This window comes from Motacilla alba, chromosome 4, assembly GCF_015832195.1.
Source record: "Motacilla alba alba isolate MOTALB_02 chromosome 4, Motacilla_alba_V1.0_pri, whole genome shotgun sequence".
NCBI classification, from domain to species: Eukaryota; Metazoa; Chordata; class Aves; order Passeriformes; family Motacillidae; genus Motacilla; species Motacilla alba.
In genome coordinates, this window is record NC_052019.1 from 70,803,179 (window position 1) to 70,829,023 (window position 25,845).

Sequence of the window (25,845 nt, forward strand, 5' to 3'; positions counted from 1 at the left end):
TTCAGGGCTCGTTCCTCACTGTTCCATGCAATAAAATACCTGGAGAAGGGCACTTACATATTCTATATGGCTGCCACCTCTCCTTTTTAAAATTAAAAACTCTGTAATAAGCAGTGATAACAAATATGTGACAGCCAGGAGCTTCTGACTTGCACAGCGGACTTAATTTTCCTTTTCTCCTCTCTTTCATGGCAGGAAAAATCATTTAATTCGCCCCAGCCCTGCCAGAACCTTTGGTTTTGGATGGGATTGAGCGGCCAAAGCCTGATGGCCTGCGCTGGAGGACAGCTGGTCCTGCACAGGCTGTGGGGTAAGGCAGAGGGCCACACTTCCCTTTTCCTGTCTGTTGGGATCAGCTCTCTGGGAAATGTCAGCACAGCTCTGGGTCGGAGAAGGAAGTGAAATTACATTTTATTATCTTACATTTTCCCAAACATAAAGTGGCATGTTGTCTTGCCACTCCCCAAACCACTCCAGGCACTTGGGAGTAGCTCAGAGCTGGCAGGGTTGCAATGGAATTTTAAGATAAACTGAGGGAGTCAGTACGGAACAAACAAGGAAAATTCTGGGGGTAAAACTTGAAATAACCTTTAGGGCAGAAAATGAACAGCTTTGAGGTAAAAACGAGGTAATCCCTAGTGGATGAGTAGGGAAATTTTTCAGAGCAAACTTGGGGTAGTCCCCCGGGCAGAGAATGGATAATTTGAAGTGAGCAGAGGCAATCAGGAGTGCACAGGTGGGACAATTTTGTCCGTAAAATCTGAGGTAACATCTAGGGGAGAGCAGGAACATTTTGAGGCCAGCTCAGAAAATCAGGAGTGTCCAGGTAGGGAAGTTTTTGGGTTTGCTCCCGAGCAAGGTACAAGGAATACTCTGGAGGTTAAACCCTTGGTAAAATCTCTGTTTGCAGGTATTCCCTGATATCGTTTCACCTGCCTGAATTCCTTGCAGCTCCCAGATGGGAAAGCCTGGCATAACTTAGATGGGACAGAGGTGACATTTTTGGCAGAGAGCTTGTGTAATTTAGAGGGGACCCAACCTGTGTTTGTGCAGGAAAATGTGAGGGGACGTGGAGGGGAGAGAGGTGGCATTTTCAGGGAATAGCTGTTGGGAGAGAATGCACATTTTGGGGTCAAAACGAGGAGATAAATAGTGTGCAGGGAAGACAATTTGGGAGGTAAAACATGGGGTAATTTATTGTAAAAAATGAGGTAATGAGTAACAAAGGGAAATTTATGGGGGAAAAGCTCGAGGTACTTTCTGGGGGAGAGAATATGAATATTTTGAGGGAGAGGTGATGTAATCAGGAGTGGCATGCAGGGAATAATTCGGGAGTAAACTTGAGGTACGCTGTATTGGCTGAAAATGGAGATTTTGAGGGGAAAAATGAGCTAGTCAGAAGTGGACAGAGAGGGAATATTCTGGGGGCAAAGCCTGGGGTAATCTCTAGGGGAAAAAAATTAGGTAAACTGAGGTAATAAGTAGTGCAAAGGTAGGGATATATTTGGGCTAAAACTTGGGATAGTCTCCAGGCTAGAGAATAAATATTTTGAGGCAAATCAGTAGTGGCCAGGTAGGGAAAATCTTGGTGAAATTCGTGATGACCTCTAGCAGAGTAAATGAAAATTTGGAGTTGAGAGTTAGGTAATCAGTAGCACACATTAGGGAAATATTTGTGCCTAAAAAGTGAAATAACCTCCAGGGCAGGAAATGAACATTTTGAGGAAAACCGATGGAATCAGCAGCGGACAGGCACAGAAAATTTTAGGGATAAAATTGAGGTAATGTTGGAGGAGAGAAAACAACACGTTGAGGTAAATATGAGGTTACACGTAGGGAAAATTTGAGGGGAAAAATGCTGAAGTAACCTACCGTGGATAGAATGAATATTTGGGATAGGATAGAGATAATTGGTGAGGGGTTTTGGTGGGAAAATTGAAGTAATCTACAGGGACAACATGAAGGTTTTGGAGTTCAAATGTGAGTTAACCTGTAGAGGAGGGATTGAAAATCCTGAGGTAAAAATTAGGTGGTCATTAGCAGATAGTTATGGAAAAATTTGGGATTAAAACTTGAGGTCATGTAGGGGAGAGAATGAGCATTGTGAGGTAAGGTGAGATGATTAATAGTAACAGGTAGGAAAAATCTTGGGTGGTGAGTCTGGAAAGAAAGAAAATGTTGAGGTGAACTGAGGTGATCAGTAGGGTACTGCTACAGTCAAGTTTTTGCTTTAAAATTTGACATAATCTGTAAGGGACAGAATGAATATTTTAGGGATTAGGTAGAGGTAAATAGTGGAGGGGTTTGGTGGTGAAATCCAAGTCATCCATAGGGGACGAGATTAACAGTTTGAGGGCAAAACTTGAGGTCATTTGTAATGGACTGAATGAACATTTTGAGGTAAAAAGGAGAGTGTCAGATTTGTCAGGATAATTTTTGGGGTAAAACTTGAGCTGCTCTGTGAGGTACAAGGAATATTTTGGGGGGAGAGTGTCAGGCCATCTGTAGAGGTTCCTGGGAATCCATTACATTGTTCTCACAGAATTGTTAACAGGTTTTGAGGCTTCTTATGACAACAATGCCTTTCTTCCTTTGGGTTATTCACTCTGTAGCATTTGGGGTTTTTTGGGGTTGCAACTCCCTCGTGGTGGCCCTGCTCAGGAGCTGGTAGGAAAAGCAGTTAACCTGCTGGAAGTGGAGAAGCAGAACCCCAAATCTCCACGCTGTGGGTGGGGTCATGGAATCCAAACCAGCACAAATGGATCCTCCAAAATGGACCAGGAGAGGACAGGACCAAATCAGGGTCATTGTCACTAAGGTAAGGCAGAAGGAATTGCACCTGTAGCCCAGAATTCCACGCTGAGGCTGGGATAGCCTCTCAGGGCCACATGGGGCACGGGTATTCCCATGCAGAGCTGCTGCTTTCACACCAGATTTGTCAGGAACCAGCAAGGGTTCTGAGGAACCTCAGCAGGATCAGGACATGGACAGGTCTGTATTCCATAGATTTTGCTCTTTGTAACCTTCTTGACAGTATTTTGTGTACTAAATATTTACTCTGAGGGCAGGTGACTCTTCCCTTTGCCCAAGATCAAATCTGGAGCTGGAATTAGATGCCGTGTCATGTGGATATTGAAGCTGCTCAACTGCTGTAGAGAAATTGTTGCTGTTATTCTTTAGAAGAAGGTTTTTTATCACAGGTCTCTCTCGTTTCTCAGTGGCCATCCAAGTTTCCTGTGCAGTGGCTGCTCCCCTGTAAGAAGTGCCCAGGCTGGAGCCGTTTAACGCTGCGAGGGGATCGGGGCCCCAAAGATACAATTGTGAGGCCATCCTGGCGGCCCAGGGGGGTCCCTCGGGGGAATAGGGGCGGCACTGGCCATCAGCAGAGGTTTCAGACGTGACAATAAAGCAAACCTTGGACATCCCGAGGCTTTCCCTGCTGTGACTCGGGTGCCAGCGTCGGGTTTTGGCATTTTTGTTTCCTCTTTTTTTAGCCCTTTCCATCCCAGGCAGGACCTTCCCCGACTGGAAATAAAGATTAAATATTTGAACGGGATTTTTAAAAACAGTTTTGCCATTGGCGAGTGTGATGTGCAGGGAAATTGAGGGAGAGGAAGGGGAGCATCTCATCTCACCTGGCAGCTGCCAGAGGAGCTGCACCCTACTGGTGGCAGGGAAAAGCCGCTGTTTGGAGCTCCCTGAGTTCCAGAGGCACGAAGGGCAGGAAGAGCTGAAGGCGGAGCTGGGACCGGCCCGTGCTGGCCCCACGGCACGGTCAGTGCCGCCTCCTCGGCCCGGTGTACCCGTGGCGCCGCCCGAGGACGGGCACATGAGGGACAGGCAGGCGGCCGCTCTGGCTTCCAGAACATCGGGGGCACCCGGAAAGCACCGCTGCCGCCGTTCTACCGGGCCCCGCAGAGCCCCGGCAGGGCCCCGGTCTGGGGGTCGGCACCGAGCCCGAGCCCCGGCGGGGGCGCCGCGCTCGCAGCGCGCTCCGTGTCCGCCAGAGGGCGCCTGGATCCCGGCACCGCCTCGATCCGCCCGACGGGGCAGAGGGGCCGCGCCCGGCAACCCCCGGCAGAGCCGGCAGGAGCCGCACGCCCCATCCCGGCTGCGGCTGTGGGCTCCATCACCCGCTTACGGCCAGCGTCGTCCCGCTATCGCAGCAGGAGCGGGCATCGAGTCCGGGCCGGGCTCTGCCCGCTCCTCACCCCGCTCTCAACCCCAGTGCGGCCGCGACCCGCGACCCGCCGGCCGGGCCGAGGCAGCGGCGCCCCGCGAGCGGACGGCGGCGGGACTCGGTGTCGCAGCGCCGTCCGTCCCCGGCCGCGGCGCCGCCGCAGCGCTCCGGGCTCCGAGCGGTCCCCGCGGGGAGCGGCCCCCGGGGCCGGGGCTCGCACAGCGCCGAGCGAGGCTCCCGGGACGGCGGGACGGGGGGCGCGGTGGCACCGAGGGGCGCTGCGGCGGGGCCGCGACCGGGGCCGGGGCGGGGAGCGGAGCGCCGCCGGGGGCTGCCGGGGGTCCCGGGCGCGGCCCCTCTGCCCCGTCGGGCGGATCGAGGCGGCGCCGGGACCGGGCCCGGCCCGGGATGGCCGCGGGGGGGCGCTGCCGGAGGGGGCCGGGACCCCGCAGGCGCCCTCTGGCGGACACGGAGCGCGCTGCGAGCGCGGCGCCCCCGCGCGGCCACGGGACAGCGGGGCGGGGGAGCCAAGGAGGGGCGGGGCCACACGGGCGGGGCCACGGGGCGCGTGCGCAGCTCGGGACAGCAGGGCGCGTGCGCGGTGCGGGGCCGGCACAGGTGTGAGCAGGGCGGGGCCGGCACAGGTGCGCGGGGCTCCAGGGCGCCTGCGCGGGGCGGGGCCGAGGGCATTTAAACCCCGGAAGCCGCCTCAGGTGCCATTTGGCCCCCAGCGCCGGGAGGTGCCGGATGGGGCTGGTGCGGGCTCCCCAGGCGGGGCCCAGGTGAGGTTCTCTCTATCCCTCTTTTCTCCTCCTCCTCCGACCTCTTACCCCTCTCCTCCCCAGCTCCCCATTCCCTCCTCTCCCTGCCCCTCTATGCACCTCCACCCCCGACTCCTTTCCTTTCTCCTTTCCTTTCGTCTTGCCTTTATTTTCCTTTTTTCTTTCCTTTTTCCTTTCCTTTCCTTTCCTTTACATTTTCCTGTCCGCTCCTCTCCTCTCTTCTCCTTTCACTTCATTTCCACTTTCCTTTCTCCTTTCCTTTCTCCTTTCTTCCCTCTCCTCTCCTCTCCCCCTTCCCCTGTTCTGTTCCCTTTCCTTCTCCCCTATCTCTCTCCCTTATCCCCATTGCTCTGCCTCCTCCCCCTATCTTTGTCTCCCGTGTCCCCCCCTCTCTCTCTCTGTCCCCTCTCCCTCTGCCTCCCTGTCTTCTCTCTCTCTGTCCCCTCACTGTTTGCCCGCAGCCGCGGGGTTCGGGGCGCCGCACAATAAAGCCCCGAGGGCCGGAGCCGGCGCCCCTGTTTTGGTTCAAAAGGGTCGGGGCCCGCTCTGCGGGTGCCCCCTTGCAGATGCCAACACCGCCCCACACTGCCGGGCTGCCGGCTGTCCCTGCATCACACCGGGGCCAGGGCGGGCCCTCCTCAGGAGGGGTCCCGGGCCGGGCGGGTTAGCGAGGGCGGGGGGTCCCGCACGGGCCCCCTCGCTAGGAGGGGGTCCGGGGCAGGGGGTTCAGGAAGGGCCCCCTCGCTAGGAGGGGGTCCGGGGGGTGGGAGGGAGGGAGGGCCCCCTCCAGAGGAGGGGGTCCTGGGGAGGGGCGGGGGGCGGGCCCCTCCGGAGGAGGGGTCCGGGGTGGGAGGGGCTGGGGGGTCGGCCCCCCCCCCCCCCCCCCCCTTGGTCCCTCCCACCTCGGGCCCTCTTCTCCGGACGGGGTCAGCCCCGGCCCCCTCCTCGGGACCGCCTCCTCCGGACAGGGGCCCCGAGGGGGGGGGGAGGGGTGGGTGGGAGGGGTAGCAGAAGGGGTCACGTCACTCTGAACCGTAATTACACGTTTGTGTCACACAGCAGCAGCCTCCCTCCTTCCTAACACCCCCCCCACCCACCCCTCCCTCCCCCAGGGGCCCCTGTCCGGAGGAGGGGGGTCCCGAGGAGGGGGCCGGGGCTGACCCCGTCCGGAGAAGAGGGCCCGAGGTGGGAGGGGCTAAAGGGGGGCCGACCCCCCCAACCCCTCCCACCCCGGACCCCTCCTCCGGAGGGGGCCCGCCCCCCGCCCCTCCCCAGGACCCCCTCCTCTGGAGGGGGCCCGCCCTCCCTCCCACCCCCCGGACCCCCTCCTAGCGAGGGGGCCCTTCCTGAACCCCCTGCCCCGGACCCCCTCCTAGCGAGGGGGCCCGTGCGGGACCCCCCCGCCCTCGCTAACCCGCCCGGCCCGGGACCCCTCCTGAGGAGGGCCCGCCCTGGCCCCGGTGTGATGCAGGGACAGCCGGCAGCCCGGCAGTGTGGGGCGGTGTTGGCATCTGCAAGGGGGCACCCGCAGAGCGGGCCCCGACCCTTTTGAACCAAAACGGGGCGCCGGCTCCGGCCCTCGGGGCTTTATTGTGCGGCGCCCCGAACCCCGCGGCTGCGGGGACAGGGACAGAGAGAGAGAGAGAAGGGGGGGACACGGGACACAGAGATGGGGAGAAAAAGGAAAGGAAAGGAAAGGAAAGGAAAGGAAAGGAAAGGAAAGGAAAGGAAAGGAAAGGAAAGGAAAAAGGGGAAAGGAGAAAAGAGAGAAGAAAAGAGAAAAGAAAGGAGAGAAGAAAGGAGAAGGAAACAGAAAGGAAAGGAGGAGACGAGAGGAAAGTAAAGAGGAGAGGAAAGGAGAAAGGAAAAGGAATGAAAAAGGAAAATACAGGGAAAGGAAAAGGAAAAGGAAAGGAAAGGAAAGGAATGGAAAGGAAAGGAGAAAGGAAAGGAAAGGAGAAAGGAAAGAAGAAAGGAAAGCGGAAAGATAATGACAGAAGAGGAGTGGGGGGCAGAGATGCATAGAGGGGCAGGGAGAGGAAGGAATGGGGAGCTGGGGAGGAGTGGAGTTAGGGAGGTAGGAGGAGGAGAAAAGAGGAATAGAGAGAACCTCACCTGGGCCCCCCTGCGGAGCCCGCACCAGCCCCGTCCGGCACCTCCCGGCGCTGGGGGCCAAATGGCGCCTGACGCGGCTTCCGGGGCTTAAATGCCCTCGGCCCCGCCCCGCGCAGGCGCCCTGGAGCCCCGCGCACCTGTGCCGGCCCCGCCCCGCGCGCCGTGTCCCCGCCCTGCTCACACCTGTGCCGGCCCCGCGCCGCGCACGCTCCCCGTGGCCCCGCCCCGCACACCGTGGCCCCGCCCCTGTAGCCCCGCCCCTCCTTGGCTCCCCCGCCCCGCTGTCCCGTGGCCGCGCGGGGGCGCCGCGCTCGCAGCGCGCTCCGTGTCCGCCAGAGGGCGCCTGCGGGGTCCCGGCCCCCTGGCAGCGCCCCCCCGCGGCCATCCCGGGCCGGGCCCGGTCCCGGCGCCGCCTCGATCCGCCCGACGGGGCAGAGGGGCCGCGCCCGGGACCCCCGGCAGCCCCCGGCGGCGCTCCGCTCCCCGCCCCGGCCCCGGTCGCGGCCCCGCCGCAGCGCCCCTCGGTGCCACCGCGCCCCCCGTCCCGCCGTCCCGGGAGCCTCGCTCGGCGCTGTGCGAGCCCCGGCCCCGGGGGCCGCTCCCCGCGGGGACCGCTCGGAGCCCGGAGCGCTGCGGCGGCGCCGCGGCCGGGGACGGACGGCGCTGCGACACCGAGTCCCGCCGCCGTCCGCTCGCGGGGCGCCGCTGCCTCGGCCCGGCCGGCGGGTCGCGGGTCGCGGCCGCACTGGGGTTGGGAGCGGGGTGAGGAGCGGGCAGAGCCCGGCCCGGACTCGATGCCCGCTCCTGCTGCGATAGCGGGACGACGTTGGCCGTAAGCGGGTGATGGAGCCCACAGCCGCAGCCGGGATGGGGCGTGCGGCTCCTGCCGGCTCTGCCGGGGGTCCCGGGCGCGGCCCCTCTGCCCCGTCGGGCGGATCGAGGCGGTGCCGGGACCGGGCCCGGCCCGGGATGGCCGCGGGGGGGCGCTGCCAGGGGGCCGGGACCCCGCCGGGGCCCTCTGGCGGACACGGAGCGCGCTGCGAGCGCGGCGCCCCCGCGCGGCCACGGGACAGCGAGGCGGGGGCGGGGCTTGCTCCAAAGCTTCCAGAGGCACCTGAGCTGAGCAGCAAGGAGCCGAGCGGCTGGGAGGTGGCTCTCCATGCCACCAGGTGAGCGGTACTGCCTTTGTGCAGGTTACCATCCCGAATAAAACCATTTGGATGGGAAAAGACCCCCCAAGCTTGATCCCGGTCAGTTCCTGACCCTTCCTTCTCCCCTTCGTTTGGTGATTTTGGAGATGGTCTTCAGTTGCCTCAGGGGCACCAATCCCAGGGGCTGCGCAGATCCCATAGGAGCCCAGCACTCCCCCGAGGTGCCTTCACCTCCAAGTGCTGCCCTGGTGAGCTCAGGGGTGGGAGAGGTGGGCAAGCAGGGATCCAGGGGACACACAGGTGTGTGTGCGCTCCTAACGCTGCTGGAGCCCGAGAGGCCCCGATGGCTGCTGTTTCCCTAAGTCCTCTCCTGGTGATTCCTGGCCAAGAAACACGTTCAGAAAGCAAGTTAGATGATGGCAAGTTTCAGCCCAGAAACCAGAGGGTTCATGGAGAAGCCCAGGCACACTGGCCTTATCCTCGCTGTGCACAGGTGACAGGAGCTGGACAGAGATGCTGTGATGCCACCCTCAGGCCTTCTGGCCACTCTCCACATCCAACCGCTCCCCCAGGTATCCCAAAATATGCTGCAGGGGGTCCAACTAGAGGGTCAGGGGGCCCCTTTTATCACCGAACTGATTCTGGGATCTCGATTCAATCAGACAAGACTTGGCACATCATGAGGGAAGACAGACACAAACTCTCCCATAAATGCATAAAGTTACTTTATTTTCAGTATACATTTATTTAATTTTGAAAAATATAAATGCTAAAATATCTCATCATCTTCATCTTTTGATTCCATAAAAGTCACAATAGAAAGCTTCATAAAACTGTAAAATACTATAATGTTATAAGGAATTTCATTTTTTATATTACTGGAAAAAAAAATCACTTTAATATGTTTGAAATGTTTTCTGCTTTTTTTTTTTTCCTTTTAGTTCCACCATCTGATCCACTTCATTTCATCCTAAGTCCTTGTTCCCTCCTCCAAAGAAAACACGGACTTGGGAGAACTAAGAACAAGAATAAAAGTATCTGAAAGTGCGACTCGATTCCAACAGGGACACGGAGGCGCATCGGCCCCGGGAGGGGCGGTGCGGGCCGGGGCTGGCACAGAGCTGCCCGTGCCCGGTGGCCACCGCGCGTGCCACCGCCAGCCGGGACCCCGCATTTGCTGGGGGAAGGTCATTTTTGACGGCTGCCTCTGACCTTGGAGGGCTTTGGGTCAGTCTCCACCCTCATTCCTGACACAATACCTAATCCGGGTTGAAGGGACGTTCTAGTTCTCTCCAAGGCAAGGGAACCTTTCCCTGCCGCCGGAGGTGGGCGCTCCTCACGCGAAGCCGCAGAACCCTCCGTCCCGTCGGCAGCGCTGCCCTCAGCACAACACAGGAAACACAACACAGAGAAAGATCTAGAACAGCAGTCAGGACACTCCAAGTGTATCTAACAGGGTCCAGAAGCGAAGAGCTCGTTTTTGGGGAGACAGGTCACCAGGCACCAGCAGCTGGAAGCTGTGCTCGTGGAAGTGACCGGGACAGCCCCTGTGATCCCCTGCTGGCACCTCTCCTCTGGGATTGCTGCACACCCACGGTCTGGGCAGGATGTGCAGCAATCCCACACGCAGCTCCTGTGTGCTCCACAGGCAAGGCTCCAGCCCGGGTCCCCACTGGGTGCCAGGACTGGTGTCCACCAAGGATGGAGAGCATTGGCTAAAGCTGGCACCACACTTCCCAAGTACCTGTCCTCCAGCAGCAGAAGGGATCCCAGAGCTGCTCCTCTTCAGGCCTTTCCCAGGTCTCCCCAGCAGGTTTCAGCCGGGTTCCTGGGATACCCAACACAAATTTCATGGAAACTGAAGGGGAGACCCCTCGAGAGGGAGCAGGGGCTGTAAGGAGGTGGTGGTTCCTGTGTGGGAGCAGATGCTAAAATTTGGCATTTAAGGTCTCAGCACCATCAGAAAATCTTCTTCACTTCACCAACCCAGACTTTGGTTTCACAAGGACCAAGCGGCAGCACGTGCCCATCCTCTGTGATGGGATTGTCTCCATCAGGGAATTCGCCTCGAGAGCTGGGGTACTTGTTCTTCTTGTTCTGCTTTTTGATTTTTGGACGAAGCTTTGAGCGTGTTCCCCGCGTCCCGGTGAAGCCCAGTTTCCCGAACGTGCCTTCAGATGCACACACCAGCATGAACGTGCCGCAGAGAGAAAAGCCTCTCTCCTGCCGTGATGTCCACTCGCTGGTTCCACCCCAAGCTCCTGGGATGCCCTCGCCCGGGCTGCTCAGTGCTGCCGCAGTGCCCGCGTGGGGCCGAGTGGCCGGGGTGCAGGGAGCACGCTGCAGGTGGTGGCACACAGGGCTGCCCTGCAGGAGGATGCAGGTGTTGGCAAATCCCAGTGTCAGGATGAACATCCCAGCAGGCCACCTTCATCTTCCTCCTCGAGCACCGTGCCTGAGGCACACCTCGGCTCTTCTCACTGCACACGCACCAGTGCGCCGAGAAAATCGTGGAGCCATCCCACGGCAGGAATCGACAGCAGGGACATGACCAGCAGCTGTCCATTTAGGCTCTTCTAAGACCACAAGAGATTTCAGTCTCTTTCACAGCAGGGATTGCTCATTAAAAAAAACTCCAAAACCCAACTTAACCCTAAGAAAAAGAGATGCTTCGGAGCAGAAGGTGTTAATGGAACCGATCCGGCCCTACGCCACGTCCTGGAGATTGTGGTGTGATGTCGTGGGGTTGTTTTTTTTTTGTAAAAATCACATTGTATACGGTACAATACATTTTTTACAGAAAGCCTGGCATCTAGAAATAAGAGGTAGAACTACTCATAACTATATGTTTCCTGCTGCAGGAAAAAAATTCATTTTTCTTTACAGTAATTAAAAAAAGGTTAAAAAAATTGTCAAAAAAAAAAAAAAGTCGCAGGTTAGGCCCCCATAATTTAAACAAAATAATCTAGGAAAATAACACTCTTCCATGTACCTGACGGATTAAGTCCATTAAAGTGTTTCTTTAAAAAAAATTGCATAGGAAAGGGACACTTCCAAACATGCTACAGCGATGGCAATGGTCTGTCTGTGCTGGGAGTGAAGTACCTTCTCTTGTATCTACAGGAGGGAGCAGGTGAGGGGTAGCAGCACGTTCCAGCATCTCGGGAGCAGACGCGGCTCAGCCCGGAGGTCAGCTCTGTTCTGCCCGGCTGGGGCAGAGCCCCTGGCGTTCCCGCAGGCCGAGGTGAGTCCGGAGCGCTCCTGCCCTGGCCGAGCAGGAGGCAGCCGAGTCCCGGAGAGCCCGGGGGCGTGGGCAGGGAGGGGCAGAGGGAGGGGGGCTCGGTTACCTTCGCACCGGGAGCAGGGAGCTTCTTAACATTTGGCTAGTGACAAAATGAATTCGTAAAAGATCGGACAGACAGACAAATTACAAAGTAGTTTCTGTTCCCTTGCTCCTCCAGAAATAACCATTGTCTTCAGGCTCAAGTTCTATTCTAATTTGAGGCACAACTTTTACTGGAGTTCGTGGAGGGCTGCAAAGAAGAAGACAGACGAGGTCAGAGCGGCGAAACGCCGGGCTTTGGGAACACACAGCCGGGTTTAAGGCAAGGCCCACACACAGATAATCTGAACGGGCTGGTTTGAACACCGCTTGGACACTTCCACGATGGGGCGTCCTGGTGCTGCACCCCAGGCTGTGACAACACTACCCTCAGCTGCCACTGAAATAGTCCAGGGCTGGATTTCAGTGCCTGTCTGACACCTGTAAGCACAGACACATCTTTGACGTTTCAGAGGAATCAACTTGCCTTGCTCCACTCACAGTCCTGCTGCCGGGAGGCCCGAGCTGGCCCCAGGGGACTGGACTCTGAGCAGTTATTACTTGCTGCACTTGAAGATTACTCTATTTTCCACCACAGATATGGAAAAACGAGTTTTTCCCATTTCCCCTTGGCAACAAGCCTCTGGGCTCCTCCCAGCAGCTCCACGTCTTTGTCCTGCTCTGATTCCCACAGCAGCCCTGAGTGCAGCAGCCGGGGGGCCAGGGGAGCCCTCAGGTCCCCCACAGGCTCTCGACTGCCCATCCCCAGCACTGCCGGGGCTGCACTAATGGAATCAACGATCACCTTGGGAAGCAGCAACCAGCGTAGGGAATGATCTCCTAGTGTTTTTTAGGAATGCCCTGGAGATGTGCTGTGTTCTGAGGGGGCAGAGGTGCCTTTCTGGGCGCTTACCTTGGCATGGCGTGTGGTTGAAGGAAGGGAATCGTATCAGCACGACGTGTGGCGTTCGAGGAATGTTGGTGATTTCTCTCCTGGGGGAAGAAAGCCTCGCTGTCACCGCTGCACACCCGCCGTGCCTCCAGCCCTGCCTCAGCCCCCCAGATCTAAGGGCCAGCCAGCTGCCGGATGGATTTACAGCTGGCTGAGCAAACACTCCATTCCCGTCTCTGCTCTGAGGCGAAACCCTCGGGGTGCCAGCAGCCCCATCCCCAGGAGCTCCCCCTGGTTTGGGACTGACACTTACCTGGGACCTGCCCCCCTCGCTTACCCCGCTCTCCCCCGTCACAGCCCAGGACCTTGAGGGAAACAGGGTGGCCGCTGTCTCCGGACCCCGTGGGAGCCACGTTCATGGCACTAACAGTCCTGCTGCTGCTCTTGCTGCAGGGAAGCTCATCCTAGTGCTACTGGCAGGAACATGCTCTGGATCACAGTTACACTCAAGCACGGTCCCACGGTGCTGCTGCATTCCAGCTTTCTTTTTGTTATTCCAGTGGCCTGGCAGGTTTTAGTTTTTATTTCCCATTGCTTTTAATTAGAAACCAGCAAATAAAATACTGGATTATAAATGTGTAAATACACAAATCAACTACAGCTCAGGCCATGGCTGATTTCCTCTGTTCATCACCAAGGGCATCCCAAGAACCAGGTTCAGGGCTCCACTACCTTTTCCTTAACTATTTTAGCCCTTAAGATGTTGGGAAAAAGGCGTCTGATCCTACAATCCCCAGTAACAATATTTAGGATGCAGTTTGTTTTCAGTATCAGGAGTGTACTAAGAACATGGAATGAGGAGGATATGAGGTTACCCGTGGCTGATTTTGGATGATGTGCTGACATCAGCCAAACACCGAGGCTATCCAAATAGCCAAGAAAATGCCTCCTTTCCGATGGTTTTATTTTATAACCCCAATCTCTGAGCGTTTCTGTATCTAAAAGCCACAGGGGAAGGTTTACCATTCCCTGAGGCCTCTCTATGCTACCAAAAGGAAGGAACCTGGCTCCCAGCTCCTAAGACCTGTGGACAATTTAAGGATCTGAAGATCTGGGGGGTTAGGTTAGATCTGCTCCTAGGAAGCACTAGCCATGCAGCGGCACTGATTTATTTAGTTTGTACTTCTCCCTTCCCACCTCAGAAGAAAAGGGCATATGACACCCTCAGTATGTTAAAAAGTCATCCCAAAGGCAAAACCACCAAGGTCAGCTGTGATTCCTCACTTAGAAGAGGAAAATGTAAAGTGGGAATGACTGAAAACCAAGATTAAATTCAACAATTACAGCTATCAACATCAGAAATGAAAACCTAAAAGAAGAGCACAAACCACCTAAGAAGGGAAATATGTTAATGGCCAACTGATCTCTGCCTGTGCAGCCTAATGACACGAATAAATAATTACTCTGTTAAAGGCTGATTTTTGCAACTGCTTGGCACCTAAGGGAACAAACAGGGACAGGACAGCGCTGCAAATCCAGAACACCAGGCTCAGTGGAAAAAAAAATAATAAATCCCACCATCAGCAGGTTAACACCAAGGGGGAGAGGGAGAGGAGAGGAAGAGAGAGTGGGTGGCCAGGAGACCTGTCAGGAGCTGGAGAAAAGCACTTAAACTGGAGGCACCAGAAGGAACAACATTGATTTTGTAACCAGCAAAGGAAAAAAAGCTCACAAAAGCAAAATCTGTCATAAAGCAGGGGCCTGGAAATTAAAAAGGAAAGGGGAAAAAAGAAAGAACAAGAGAATACTTCTGAAGTAAAAGGAAAGATGAAATATTTTTTTAAAAATCACTCTAAATAGACACAGATATATTTTTGTAGTGCCAAGTCAGAGTCAAGCAGGCATGCAAGAGCTTAGTTCTACTCACTGTCAGCAGGTTTGCTATCACTTAGGAAAGGCTCCTGCTCCATGATGTCCATTGGAATTTTAATACTTGGGACTTTTTCTGAGTAGGGGCAGTCAGACTGTGAAAGAAACGTGTAAAAGGTCTTAGAACATTCCCACTGCTCTCTCGCTCACTGTCTCCCACACATTACATTATCCTTCACATAGTTCTGTAGAAAAAGGTAAAAGAAAAGAAGGGGAAAGAGGAAAGCACCCTCCAGCTTAACTGCCAGATGGATTGCACTGGTTCCCCACGGCACCCCACTTCCCTTGATTACCCTCATACTCCAAAATTAAAAAACAGACTGAAAGAATCATCTTGTGGGATTGGAAATTGCAATACATCTCCTCCTTTCCCACCCCATCCTCTTAAAAGACACCATCCCATTGTGCCTGGAGTCAGCTGCAGGAAACAGAGATGGAAAATGCACTTGTGGGCAGACACAGCAGGGCCCTGGCTGCTGGAAAAGCTCCTCCAAACCCCTCATCCTGCTGGGATTCTTGTAAAAGCCCTTGCTTGTTCCCAATTGCTCCACAGGGCTTGGATGTGACATGGCAGAGGCTCCTTCCATCAGACTGGCTCTTTCATGCAAGTGGAGTCAAACCCAGTCTCAGCTACACCTCTGGCTCATCAACTGCAGAGCCCTTGGAAGCATTCTGGAACCCTGGCCCAGCCAGAGAAACAGCCAGCAGCTCGGGATGGGGCACAGGGGAAAGCCTGGGTCCCCCGGAGCTGGGGCACCGGCAGGATTTGACACCCCACTGCCTTCCATCACCCACCTGCTTCTGCCCAACAGGAGGTGCTTGGAATTGGCTTTTAAAAATGAAGGGAACTCCTCAGAGCCAAGGAAAGGCTGTTACTGCCTAGCTTGGCAAAGGCAGGACGGTGGGATTCGCCAGAAATGTCGGGACATCTTTGTTCCTGAAGAGAACCAGACCCACAAGAGCAGGGTGGAGGGAGGAGACCTTCCAGTCAGGGCAGGAAAACACTAAGGAGGCCAGAGACTGGCTCTCCCTGGATTATTATTCTTATTTTTGATTTATTTTTTAACATAACTGATATCCAGTGCCTTATTTCATGCTCCAACATCAAGATGTTTCCTCGGGACTATTTTTATGAAGCCGAGGGACAAGCGTAACTCAAATAAAGCACAAAGCAACACCCAAGAGTTCCCTTGGCTGAACCCAGATCCGTGCACTGCCCCCAGATCCCACAGGATTAACTCGGGGCGGATATTTCTGGAAGGGAAAGTGAAAATAATCCAATCAGTAATGCCCAGTGCTGTATGTTCAGGAAGCTGGTAAAAGCAAGAGCTGAAAAAAAACCAGCAGGAGTTAAGAAGCAATATTTTGCATACAATGTCTTACCCTCTAGATTAATTACTGTACCTGGAACTCAGGAAAAGCCTGGGAAGAGAGGAAATACCTTAAAACATTGAGGAGAGAGGGGAGCCATGGCTTGGGACACACTGCTGGATTCACACCAGTCAGGAGGAGGGGATGGAGTCAAACCTTTGCTGATTACTCTCATTTGGGTTTGCTGAAAGGTGCTAAAGAAAACCCTGGGAACTGGAGCAATGATGGGACAGGGCAGCTGGCTGGCTGAACGAAAAGCCAATCCTGCCAGCTGTTCTTCCTGCTGTGCTAAAAGGGGATTCTTTCCCAGCTTCAGGTGACCTTAGCTCTCCCTACAGCCCAGCAAAGGCCCTTCTTCATGGACATGAGCAGAAGAGGTGACAGCATGCTTAGAACTCACCACGGAGTGTGTTTAGCACTTCAACATAAATTTAAAGGATTTGAGTTAGACCTGAGCAGGAGAACATTTAAAGGCACCAAGACTACATTTCTTCTTCTTATATATAAGGAGGAAAGAGAACAGTCAAAGGCACATGAGTCAGGTCTAGCCAGGTCATTTTTCACTATTTAGGGCATGCTGCCACCTGAGGTAGGACCAGAGTGTACTGCAGAGGACACAGATGCTCAGGAACTCAGATAGGTGATGAGTTTTACCAACAACAAACAGTTTTTCCTGCAATATCACAAATCACATCTATTCTGTGCTTTCCAAAAGAGCCATTACAAAAATATTTTAAAAAGAAAAAAAAGAAAATCAGTAGGACCAGGGCTGCTGGTGAAAAGCATTCTCCTCCTAAAATGTAAGAGACAACGAAGGGGAGAAAGGCGTAGGAGGGAAGCTGGAGGAGGCAGGGTGATGAGAGGCATTCTAGCCAGGGGCATGACACCTCAGCAGGTGCTCTTGGAAAGTGTGATCTCACCCCTAGCAATGCACAAACCACCCACCACAGGCTGGAAAAGGGAAGGCAGCGTAGGAATGAAGTTTTCTTTGGGACCCGTTTGCTGCGGCAGCGGAAGACTGAGCTGTCAGCTCCACAAGTGGCCGGCCAATGCCCAGCCTCAGCACTGGGCGTGGAGTGTGCAGGGGGTTAGCTACCCGGGAAGGAGCAATGAGACAAGAGCAGGAAGCTCCTTACATCATCATTGTCACTGTCCATACTGCCCTTCTTCTTTTTCTTCTTCTTCTCATCCTCTTTCTTCTTCTTGTCCTTTTCTGGAATGACGTCGTCAAGAAAGCTTAAGTCATGCTGGGAAAAGAGGTAGTCCATGGCTTTTCTGACTGCCACCAGGGCCAAGATCTGCAAAGGCAGAGAGGGATTCCCAGTCACATTTTACCTCTCACTTGGCACACTGCATTCCTCTCAGTTCTGCTTCTAAGCCCACACTCTTGGATTCTGGCTGTAAATGAACATACAAAGAAGGTGGTGAACACCTGGGACATCTCTGTCAGTTTAAGAGGTGCTGTGACTGCCTCGTGTCAGAAAAAATCAGAAGCAGTGGATACTCCTGTATATAATACTCCTGTATTAGGAAATAAATAGGAAAAAAAAAAGAGCACATTCATTTACTTTTGGAGGCAGGTTCAGGACAGCCTGAGTAATAAAACCTTGGCTTATTTCTCACCATTTGAACTCAAGAAATCAGACAAGTGCCAATCCACACCCCCAGAGTTTGCAGAATAAAGTTTACTGGGATTGTGGCAGCAGGAAACTGGAGCAAAAGCTCGTTCTGTGCAAGAGTGCAACAAGAGCACTGGGAAAAAAGGAAGGGACGTGTCTGAAATGGGCACTTACAGGGACACTGGGTCTGACAGCCCCAGCAGAGGCCCCTGAGACCCCACACAGGCTTTGCCAGTGGGTACAGCAACAGGCTGGAAGCTGCAACCTATTCCCAACGGGCTGCCTTTAAGGACAACTTTGTCCCACGCCATCATGATCCACAGCACAAACAACTCCCAGGAAAAGATCTCCAGAGATCTCTGGCTGGCGTAACCTCAGCCGCGATTACGGACGCGAGGAATTGCTCAGGGGGGGAAAGATGGTCACGCAGACACCCGCGACCATCCCACTCCGAATTACTGTGTTGAAAATGCCTTTCCTCCAAATAAACAGGGAGTTGGCCACTGGCTGAATCCTCACAAAACTGAAGTTTGCAGGTTTTTGCTCACGAGTGCAGAAAATTGAGCTTTTGCCATGATATCCAGCTCCATCGAAGCTGTGGCTGTGCCTTCCCTGAGTCTGCAGCATTCTAACAAACTTTGTCAGCCTCAGGTTTCACTCAGATTCTAACATGGACAAAGAGATTTTAGATTCAGCTTCCAACATCACTGCAATACAGCCATGGAGTTACGATGGAACGCCACACAGTGGGAATTACTGATTTTTCACATCTTTTGCAGGAGCATGTGTCTCAGCAGGAACATTTGGAGGATTTTTTTAACTGGCATCATCTTTTCTCATGTCACCATCTTGTTCTTTACCTGGGTTCTGCCCTCCCTCCCTCTCTCCCTTAAATAAGCACTGCAGCTCCTACCTGCCCCCACAGCTCAGATTTTACTTGTCCATAAACCAGAAATTAGGTGACCTGGGGATCAAGATTTATTCAGGAGTTTCATAAGACTTTGCCTTTGCACAAGTCAGACCCATCTCCAAGCCAGAGTGCCTAGCTGTGTCTACAGCTCCAGTGATAACACCAATAATCACCCATAGGTGGTGAACAACATTAGTGTCTTTTTACCCGAGTCCAAGGAAAAGAGACATGCCCTTTCCCTCCCTATGGCACCTCTCTTGGCACTGAGCCTCCTTCTTGGTTCTGTCAATTTGTGCTGTTTAAAAGCCAGGGAGACGTTTTGCATCTGGTAGCTAGCGTGGGCTAAGCCAGAAAAACTGACTCTGCCCCTCTCTTTGGTTCACGCAGCTCAAGGAGAAACCACAGCAAATCTAACCTTGGCAGCCAGGAATGGTCAACACTAACTACACTTTCCTGGGAAAAAATTAACTTTCCAGGCTCGTTTTCCTCCAGAGGATTTATGGAAAGGCAGCCACTCGCCAGGGAGAGGCTGGATTTACAGATCTACAGGAGTGTACCAGCAGGGAAGGAGCAGGCTGTGGGGAAAGGGAGGGCTGTGAGGGACAGCATCACCTACCATGACAGGGAATATGATAGCAGCCACGGTGGATTTGAGGATCCAGAGGAGGGCCAGGCACACCACCTGCAGGAAGGTGAAGAGGTGGACCCTGCGCAGCGGGACGTGGCGCAGGTAGATGAAGTCAGGCTGGTGTTTTAGAGGCATCAAGAGCAGCTTCAGCCGATCCATGAACTGGAAATGAAAAAGAAGAGATCTTGAAATGAAAGCCAGGATGCACAAAAAAGAGAGAAAACAAGAAGAATGCCCAAACCAGGGCCAGCATCACACTCTGGGGCACTTTTGCTGTCCTCCCCTTCCCTGCTCCTTCCAAGGAAAGACATTCATCCTTTAGGAAGAGTGCTTTTGTTTTCCCCAAATAAATCAGGAGCAGAGGTCAACAGAGGCGAGGGCAGACATTGCCTTGCCAGCAAACAGAACAGCACCTCACCAAAGAGCAAGGAAGGACGGGCAGCTTTCCCAGCAGCGTCCCTCTGCCCTGTGCTGGACCGGATGGACTTGGAGTTAAACCAAAACGGGGATTTCTCAGCGAGTAAAAAACACTGTTGATGCCAGTCCCCCCACCACCTGGGCCGGGAGCAGGGGAAATCCCCTCCAGGAGAGCCGGCCCGGGGCAGCAGGACAATCCCCTCGTTGTCCCCTGCCGGAGCGAGGGCTGGCTGCCCACTGCCGGGACCAGACAGAACCGCACCAGTGAATGGGAGCTGGAGCTGTTTTACAGAACGCCTGAGGGAACTCTGGGGCTCACAGAACAGGCAGTCCCTTCCCCTCAGGCCACAACCCGGCACGAAAAAGAAAGGCCACAATTAACAGGGTGCCAGAAAGCAACAAAATCACTTCCAGCCTCCTTGGGCCAGCTACAGGCCCTGGGCATGAGAATGGCTCCTTATGTAAGATTTCCTCAATGACAAAGAGTGGGGAGTGGCTTCCCCTCCCTGGAGAACAATGTCCCTGCTCCTTAGCATTGAGGAACAACCCCACTACCGTAAATGACCCTCCTTCCTTGCCTTCAGTCTGTGGCACAGGACACAAACGACCCTGGGAGTGAGCCTGAGCTGGGGAAGAAGTCTGTAAAATCCTGGAATGGCTTAGGTTGGAGGGGATCCTAAGGGGTTCCTCTTGTCCCACCCCTCTGCCACGGGCAGGGACACTTTTCACTAACCAGGCTGCCCCAAGCCCCATCCTGGTTGCCAAAGATGGACCCAGGTCTTCACAAAGCACCCCCAGCACTTCCAGTGCCCACCTGGCCACTGTCTCTTGAAGTGCCATCTCAGGACACGCAGGCTTGTGGCAAAGTTTGCCAGCAGCTGCCACCCTTCACGGGCCTCTTGGCAAGGAAGAGGAGGCAGCGAGGAGAAGGGTAAAGCTGGAGGGCTGTGGAAGAAGCCTGTGCTGGTTGCTGACTCACCTGCACGCCGTTGAGGGATGCGACTCCCATGTAGAGGAAGACACCGTAGAGCACGGGCATGGGAATGAACTGCGGGACAAGAAGAGCAGGAGAGCCCAGGTGAGAACCTTCCCGCACACCACGCGCCCTTAACACACGCTGGGACAACATTCCCAGCCTGTCAGCAATCCAAGCTGCACCCACGGGTGGACAACACGGAGGAAACTAAAGCAAAATAAAGCTGAATAAACAATAAATCCTCCTGCTGTGTTCTGAGAGACACAAGGACATTTGTGCAACCACACTTCCCCTGCTTCACCAGGACTTGGACATCTTGTCAAGAACCAGAGGGAATGATGCCAGTCACTGTGGCCAAACGTGTTCCAAGGAGCTTCAAACTGCCTTTCACCTCTGATTTGTGGTGTGACTGGAAGCAGAAGGCAGAGGAGAAGAAGAAGAAGAAGAAGAAGAAGGAAAGGCAGCATGATCTTGTTGTTTGTGGTGTACCCTGTTTTCTCAGGTAACTCAAGTTGTGCCAGGGGAGGTTTAGGTAGGATATCGGGAAAACACATTCACAGAAAGCGTTGCCAAGCCCTGGCACAGGCTTTCCAGAGCAGTGCTGGAGCTGCTATCTCTAGAGGAATTTAAAAGCAGCACTTGGGGACATGGCTTAGCGGTGACTTTGGCAGTGCTGATGGAACCGGGTGATCTTAGAGAGCTTTTCCAGTTGAAACAATCCTGGGATTCCATGTCCAGTCCAGCTCAGTAAGCCATGCAAATCCATGCAGGAAGGATGTTCTCTGGAGTCCCACCTAAGCAACAACAGTCACGCCAACCCGATCTTTGACTGCTCTGTCTCTTGCACACATTAATCCAGAATTACTCCCAAATACAGGACTGACTTCCCTTCTGCATTGCCAGGAAATCCTTTCAAACACCACTTTGTGCTCCCTCGAAGTGCCGAGTGCTGCCCATACCTCCACATGGGGCCCATCTCCCTTTGGGAGTGAGGAAGGTGCAGGGGAGCAGCAGACAGGCTCCCTGGAATCCTGGAATGAGTCTCTGTCCCCCACTAGAGAAGCGGGCAGCCAGCCTGGCACGACAGGAACAGGGATGCTTGGAACAATCCATAAGGCAGTGGCTGAATAACAGCTTCTGTGGGATTCACTGGTGCCCAGGGAGGATGCAATGGGCTCCCAAGGATAGTCCTAGTGCAGTGCCAGGGGACTGCCACTGAATGGCAGCCACGGCCAGGCCACGGCACCCGCTGCTCCCAGCACTCCTGCGCTGGGAACCCTCCCCTTCCAACCCCTGCACTGAGCTCATTAGAGAGGCAAACAACACGGCAGCCATCCAGTGTTTCAGCATATTCCCCACCACCTTGCTCACTGCTTCCAGCAGGCATTTCCCTGGGGGCACATGAGCACCAAAGGCACCCAGCCACATGCTATCCAAAGCTCCCTGTTTGCATTTCTCCTTCCTTCCTGAGTCTCACTGCCTGTCCCCTCCTGCGAGCTTCTTAACTGCTAACTCGTCCTTCTCTGGGGTTTATTTGCTCCCTCGAGTGAGCCACACTGCCATTTCCCATCTGAAGGTCAATGCTTTTTCTGCAGCTTTTTCTGGGCTCTGCCAACACCTTTGCTGTGAGAGGGACAGGGTCCCGGTGGGGTGTTCACAAAGCTGTGGGTGACCGTGGGATTCGAAGCCCTCAGCGGATCTGAGGGATGACACATGACACAACAGTAGCTACAGTAAGCAAGAGCTGAGCTTGCCAGCTCATTTTCACTGCTCTCCTCTCCTGCCCTTCTGTTTATTTCCATGGGGTTTTTTATTAAAGTAAGAAAAATGTCTGAATATTATTTCAGCATTCCATGATGATGAATCCTGTAGATCATCCCGAGGTGAAACCTCAGTACCTGAGCCTGCAGAGCAGCAAGCGGTGCTGTCATTTTGGAAGGCTTTCTCTTGGCAAAGCATTCCCTAACAATGGGGGCGCTGGCTTCAGCACTCCAAGCAAAGCTGCTGCAGGCCAACAGGACTGAAACTGTATTTATAGGAAAGTGCCTGTCACCCTCCTAGCAGGGCCAAGGATGTTTCTGTGGGGATCTGCCTTGGCTGAGCAGAAACACCGCCACCATCCAAAACCAGCACAACCACCGCAAAGCCCTCGGCAAACAAAGCTGGGATTATTCTGTGGATTGCCTGGTTTATTAAATTTGGGATTGTCAGCGGTCAATTTGCCGCTGGCAGGAGAAGACTGAAATGTTCTGCAATGCATTTAGCAGCGCAGCTCTCTCCAGCAGGACCCTGCCACTGGAATTTGCTAAAGGTCCTGAAATCCTGCCAGGTCCTTCCCGCTGGCACGTGGGCCAGCAGCATGCTGACTTATCCTCAGGCGTCCTCCAGCGAGGATCTTCCCCACACATTGTCTGTGGGGAAGCACAGACAAATAATTAATGACTGAAGCAATAACAGGGGAAGTAACAGACCCCGGTGGGATAGAGGAAGAGGGATCTTGCAGGGAAAGGTCACATAAACTGAAAAACAGGATTATCACAATCAGGCACTACATTAAAGGCAGAGAAATGCCTGTTTGTGTGGAGGTGGAAACTGTTACCTGAGACACCAAAATTCGAGCCGCACAAACGGCCTTAGAAGTGAGTAACAGGAACACACTGGCGTGGAAAGCCACTGCCTCCACTCCCTCCACAGACAGAGTCACGGCTCCCTGCCTGCCTCCTCCCCCCAGGCTCACATCACACCGTGCCTCACTGCCCCTGCCGTCCCCAAAAACTGCTGTGCAGCCTCCAGAAACGCTCCTCTAGACACCCCTCTGCCCGGTGCCACGGTTACAACGCACAGCGCCACTGCTCTGACATTTTCTGCTCCCACCATCAGCCTATGGATCCATGGATAAGGTCTCCTGCAGCTGACTTCTCCCGTTGGACTGGATGTCCGTGCTTGGCACCTCTGCCATCACTATCCCCAGAGAAGGCAGCATCCTCCACAAGACAGGTTTTCCAGTTTCCTTCTACAAATCTGATGATCCACTAAGGATGCATTTCTCCATGGCTACACGCACCAAATCTCTGGTCTTGGAAAACAGCAACCTACCTAGATACAATGGTCCATCAGCAGCACATCTGTCCAGAGCCTTGGCTAAACTTACAGGAATAAAAAGGGTTCAGGAGACGAAGAAATGCCATTTAATTGCGCTGCTTCCTCCAGAAACATGTTTTCCATCCTCTGAGCTTTATCTAGAATATGTTTTCCATAAAACAAAGGCCCAGTAGAGGTATAAAAGAAATCATAAAAGAAATCATAAAAGAAAAGGGAGTTTAAGCAGACATGGAGAAATAACCTTAAAATGAAAAACACCATAGTGCCCAAGAACCCCAGCCCTGAACTTGGTCACTGTTCTAGCACACTACAACCATGTTGGTGTTTCCTTCCAAAAGGTTTGGATTTAAGCCTTCGAAGAACTGTGAACAGCCCTTACCTTCAGGATGGGAGCCATGAAGACAGACACCCCGGTGAGGATGAAAACGATGACACCAGTGACTCTCTGCTCCCTGAAACAACATCACTGAGTCAGGACCACAAGTACTGAACACCAACAGGAATCCCCAAAACTCATTTCTGCAGCCACATTTTTCATGCAGCAGCTCAGGTGGCTGGATCCTGAGCCAGACCTGTGTTTTAAACCCCCAGACGGTTTTGTTACACCATCGGCCCTCCACGCTGAGATCGGTGACACGGTGTCAGCCCTGCCCAGAGCACTGCGACAGCCGAATAAATCATCCAGACCTCCATGGGGTGCTCAACACGTGCCTTCAGCAGCACCCACACAGCTTCCCACTGCCAAAAATACCTGGGCCAGTAATATTTCAGAACGCTGAAAGCCAGGCCATAACATTCCCATCTATGTTACTTAAATAAGCTGCCTGATTTCCAGGAGTAATCCCACTGGAAGCACTTCAGACCACTTAATGAAGGCACCCAAACACATGAAAAAGATGCTTCATTGAGTAAAGCTGCCTGCACTAGGTGTGACAGGTTTCTATGTTTGACCATTACATTTGTTAAGGAGTTTGCTTCATTTCCCTGGATAGAAATTTATTTCTTTTAACAGAGGAACACAGTGTCTGACGTGGCCAAGTAAACTTTGGAGGAGCCACACTGGGGCTTGCCGAAGGAACTGGCTTTGGAAATAGGGAGAAGGCGGCACAAAATTCTTTGTACAACAGGATTTTGCAGGCAAACGAGGTAATTGAGCCTTCCTGGTCGGACATACCTCACTCCCAAAAACTTGGGCTGCTCTCCAGGGGCTGAAGTCTCCGTCTCCATCTTCAGGCTGTCAATGTGAGCGATGGAGATGACGGTAGCAGCCACGTACCAGGGCAGCCCCATAAAGGAGCAGACAATCATCAGAATGGCCACCCAGAACAAATCCAGATGATATCCAGCACCTTTCTGTGGAGGGAGACAAACAACCTTCAACTTAATTATTCCAAATGCCCCCGGAGGAGGGCAGAGGCACACCAGACAGGTAGCATTTCCTTCTGCAGCATCCTGGCCAACAGAGCCACACACCAGAAATACATCGGATCTTGTGAACAGCCTAAGGAAGCGTCTCCCTTGGGACACAACCCCAGGCTCCTTCAGGAGTGCAGCAAGAACAGCTGAAGCCTCCTTCCCTACCCAAAGGAGAAAGCTGCCCTCGTTCTTGACTCCTTTTCAAACACCTCTGATCCTCTATTTTAAAAATCCTTCATTGAAATAAAACAGGAATTCCAGCAGTCACAAGCGCCAAGAGAAGAAGAGAAGAAACAAAAGAGCCACCAAGAAAAGGGATCTTGAGAAAAACAGCAGACAAAGCTCTATGGTTTGCTATTTTAAAACAGATTAACCTTTTTAAAATCTCATTCAGTTTGATTTTATTGGAAAAAACAAACGATCCAGGCCTAGGATGACCCAGGAGGGAGGGCAATCCAGCTTCTCTTGAATAGTCCTCACTGTTTTCCTGACACGTGCGCTGCTTACCTTGGCTGGCTGGTGCCAGCAGGATGGGCACCCAGCAATACCCTGCCAACACTTCAGCAAGGGATGAGCAAAAACAAACACCTTGCTTTCTACAGCAGATCTTGTGTATAGAAGTGTTTTTTTGGTGTGGAACATCAAGATGGGGCTTGTGAAGCCTCAATTCCACAAAATACCATACTCACACCATAAAAAGGAAGCAGGGAATCATTTTTTACATCAAAAACCAGCACTTTGCTGGAGTGTTTATAACTTTGTTACTAAAATAGTACAGCCAGTGCTGACAGCAAAACCACATGCAGTGGTTCATAAGCTGCAGAGATGAGGGGCCTCTTCCTCATGAGGGAAGAACAGCAAATATTTTCTTACAGTGTTGAAGAAAATGCTATGTCTGCTTGGTTAGGTGCAAGAGACAGACTTAAAACTGTTTAGCCATCTCTGAGGAACACGAGGGCTGAGTACTGAGTTCATCTGTGCAGATCCAGATGCCAAACAAGCATGTTCTGAGAGTCTTTTTTTTAAACCATCAGC

At 53.7% G+C, this 25,845-nt stretch overlaps 1 protein-coding gene across 10 annotated transcripts in view; it reads right to left on the reverse strand.

The window, feature by feature from the left end:
- Positions 1-8,936: 8,936 nt before the first annotated feature.
- The window catches only part of SLC4A4 (solute carrier family 4 member 4), a 152,597-nt gene continuing 135,688 nt past the window's right edge, over positions 8,937-25,845 (reverse strand). For all 10 annotated transcript variants that reach the window (XM_038136531.1, XM_038136532.1, XM_038136530.1 and 7 more), the window contains 8 exons: positions 24,569-24,747; positions 23,774-23,846; positions 20,296-20,364; positions 18,888-19,061; positions 16,879-17,040; positions 14,370-14,466; positions 12,464-12,543; positions 8,937-11,761 (listed from right to left, as the gene is read on the reverse strand). In XM_038136531.1, coding sequence (XP_037992459.1) covers positions 12,500-12,543; positions 14,370-14,466; positions 16,879-17,040; positions 18,888-19,061; positions 20,296-20,364; positions 23,774-23,846; positions 24,569-24,747 — 798 coding nt within the window. In that variant the 3' untranslated portion in view covers positions 8,937-11,761; positions 12,464-12,499. The remainder of the gene's footprint in view (positions 11,762-12,463; positions 12,544-14,369; positions 14,467-16,878; positions 17,041-18,887; positions 19,062-20,295; positions 20,365-23,773; positions 23,847-24,568; positions 24,748-25,845) is intronic.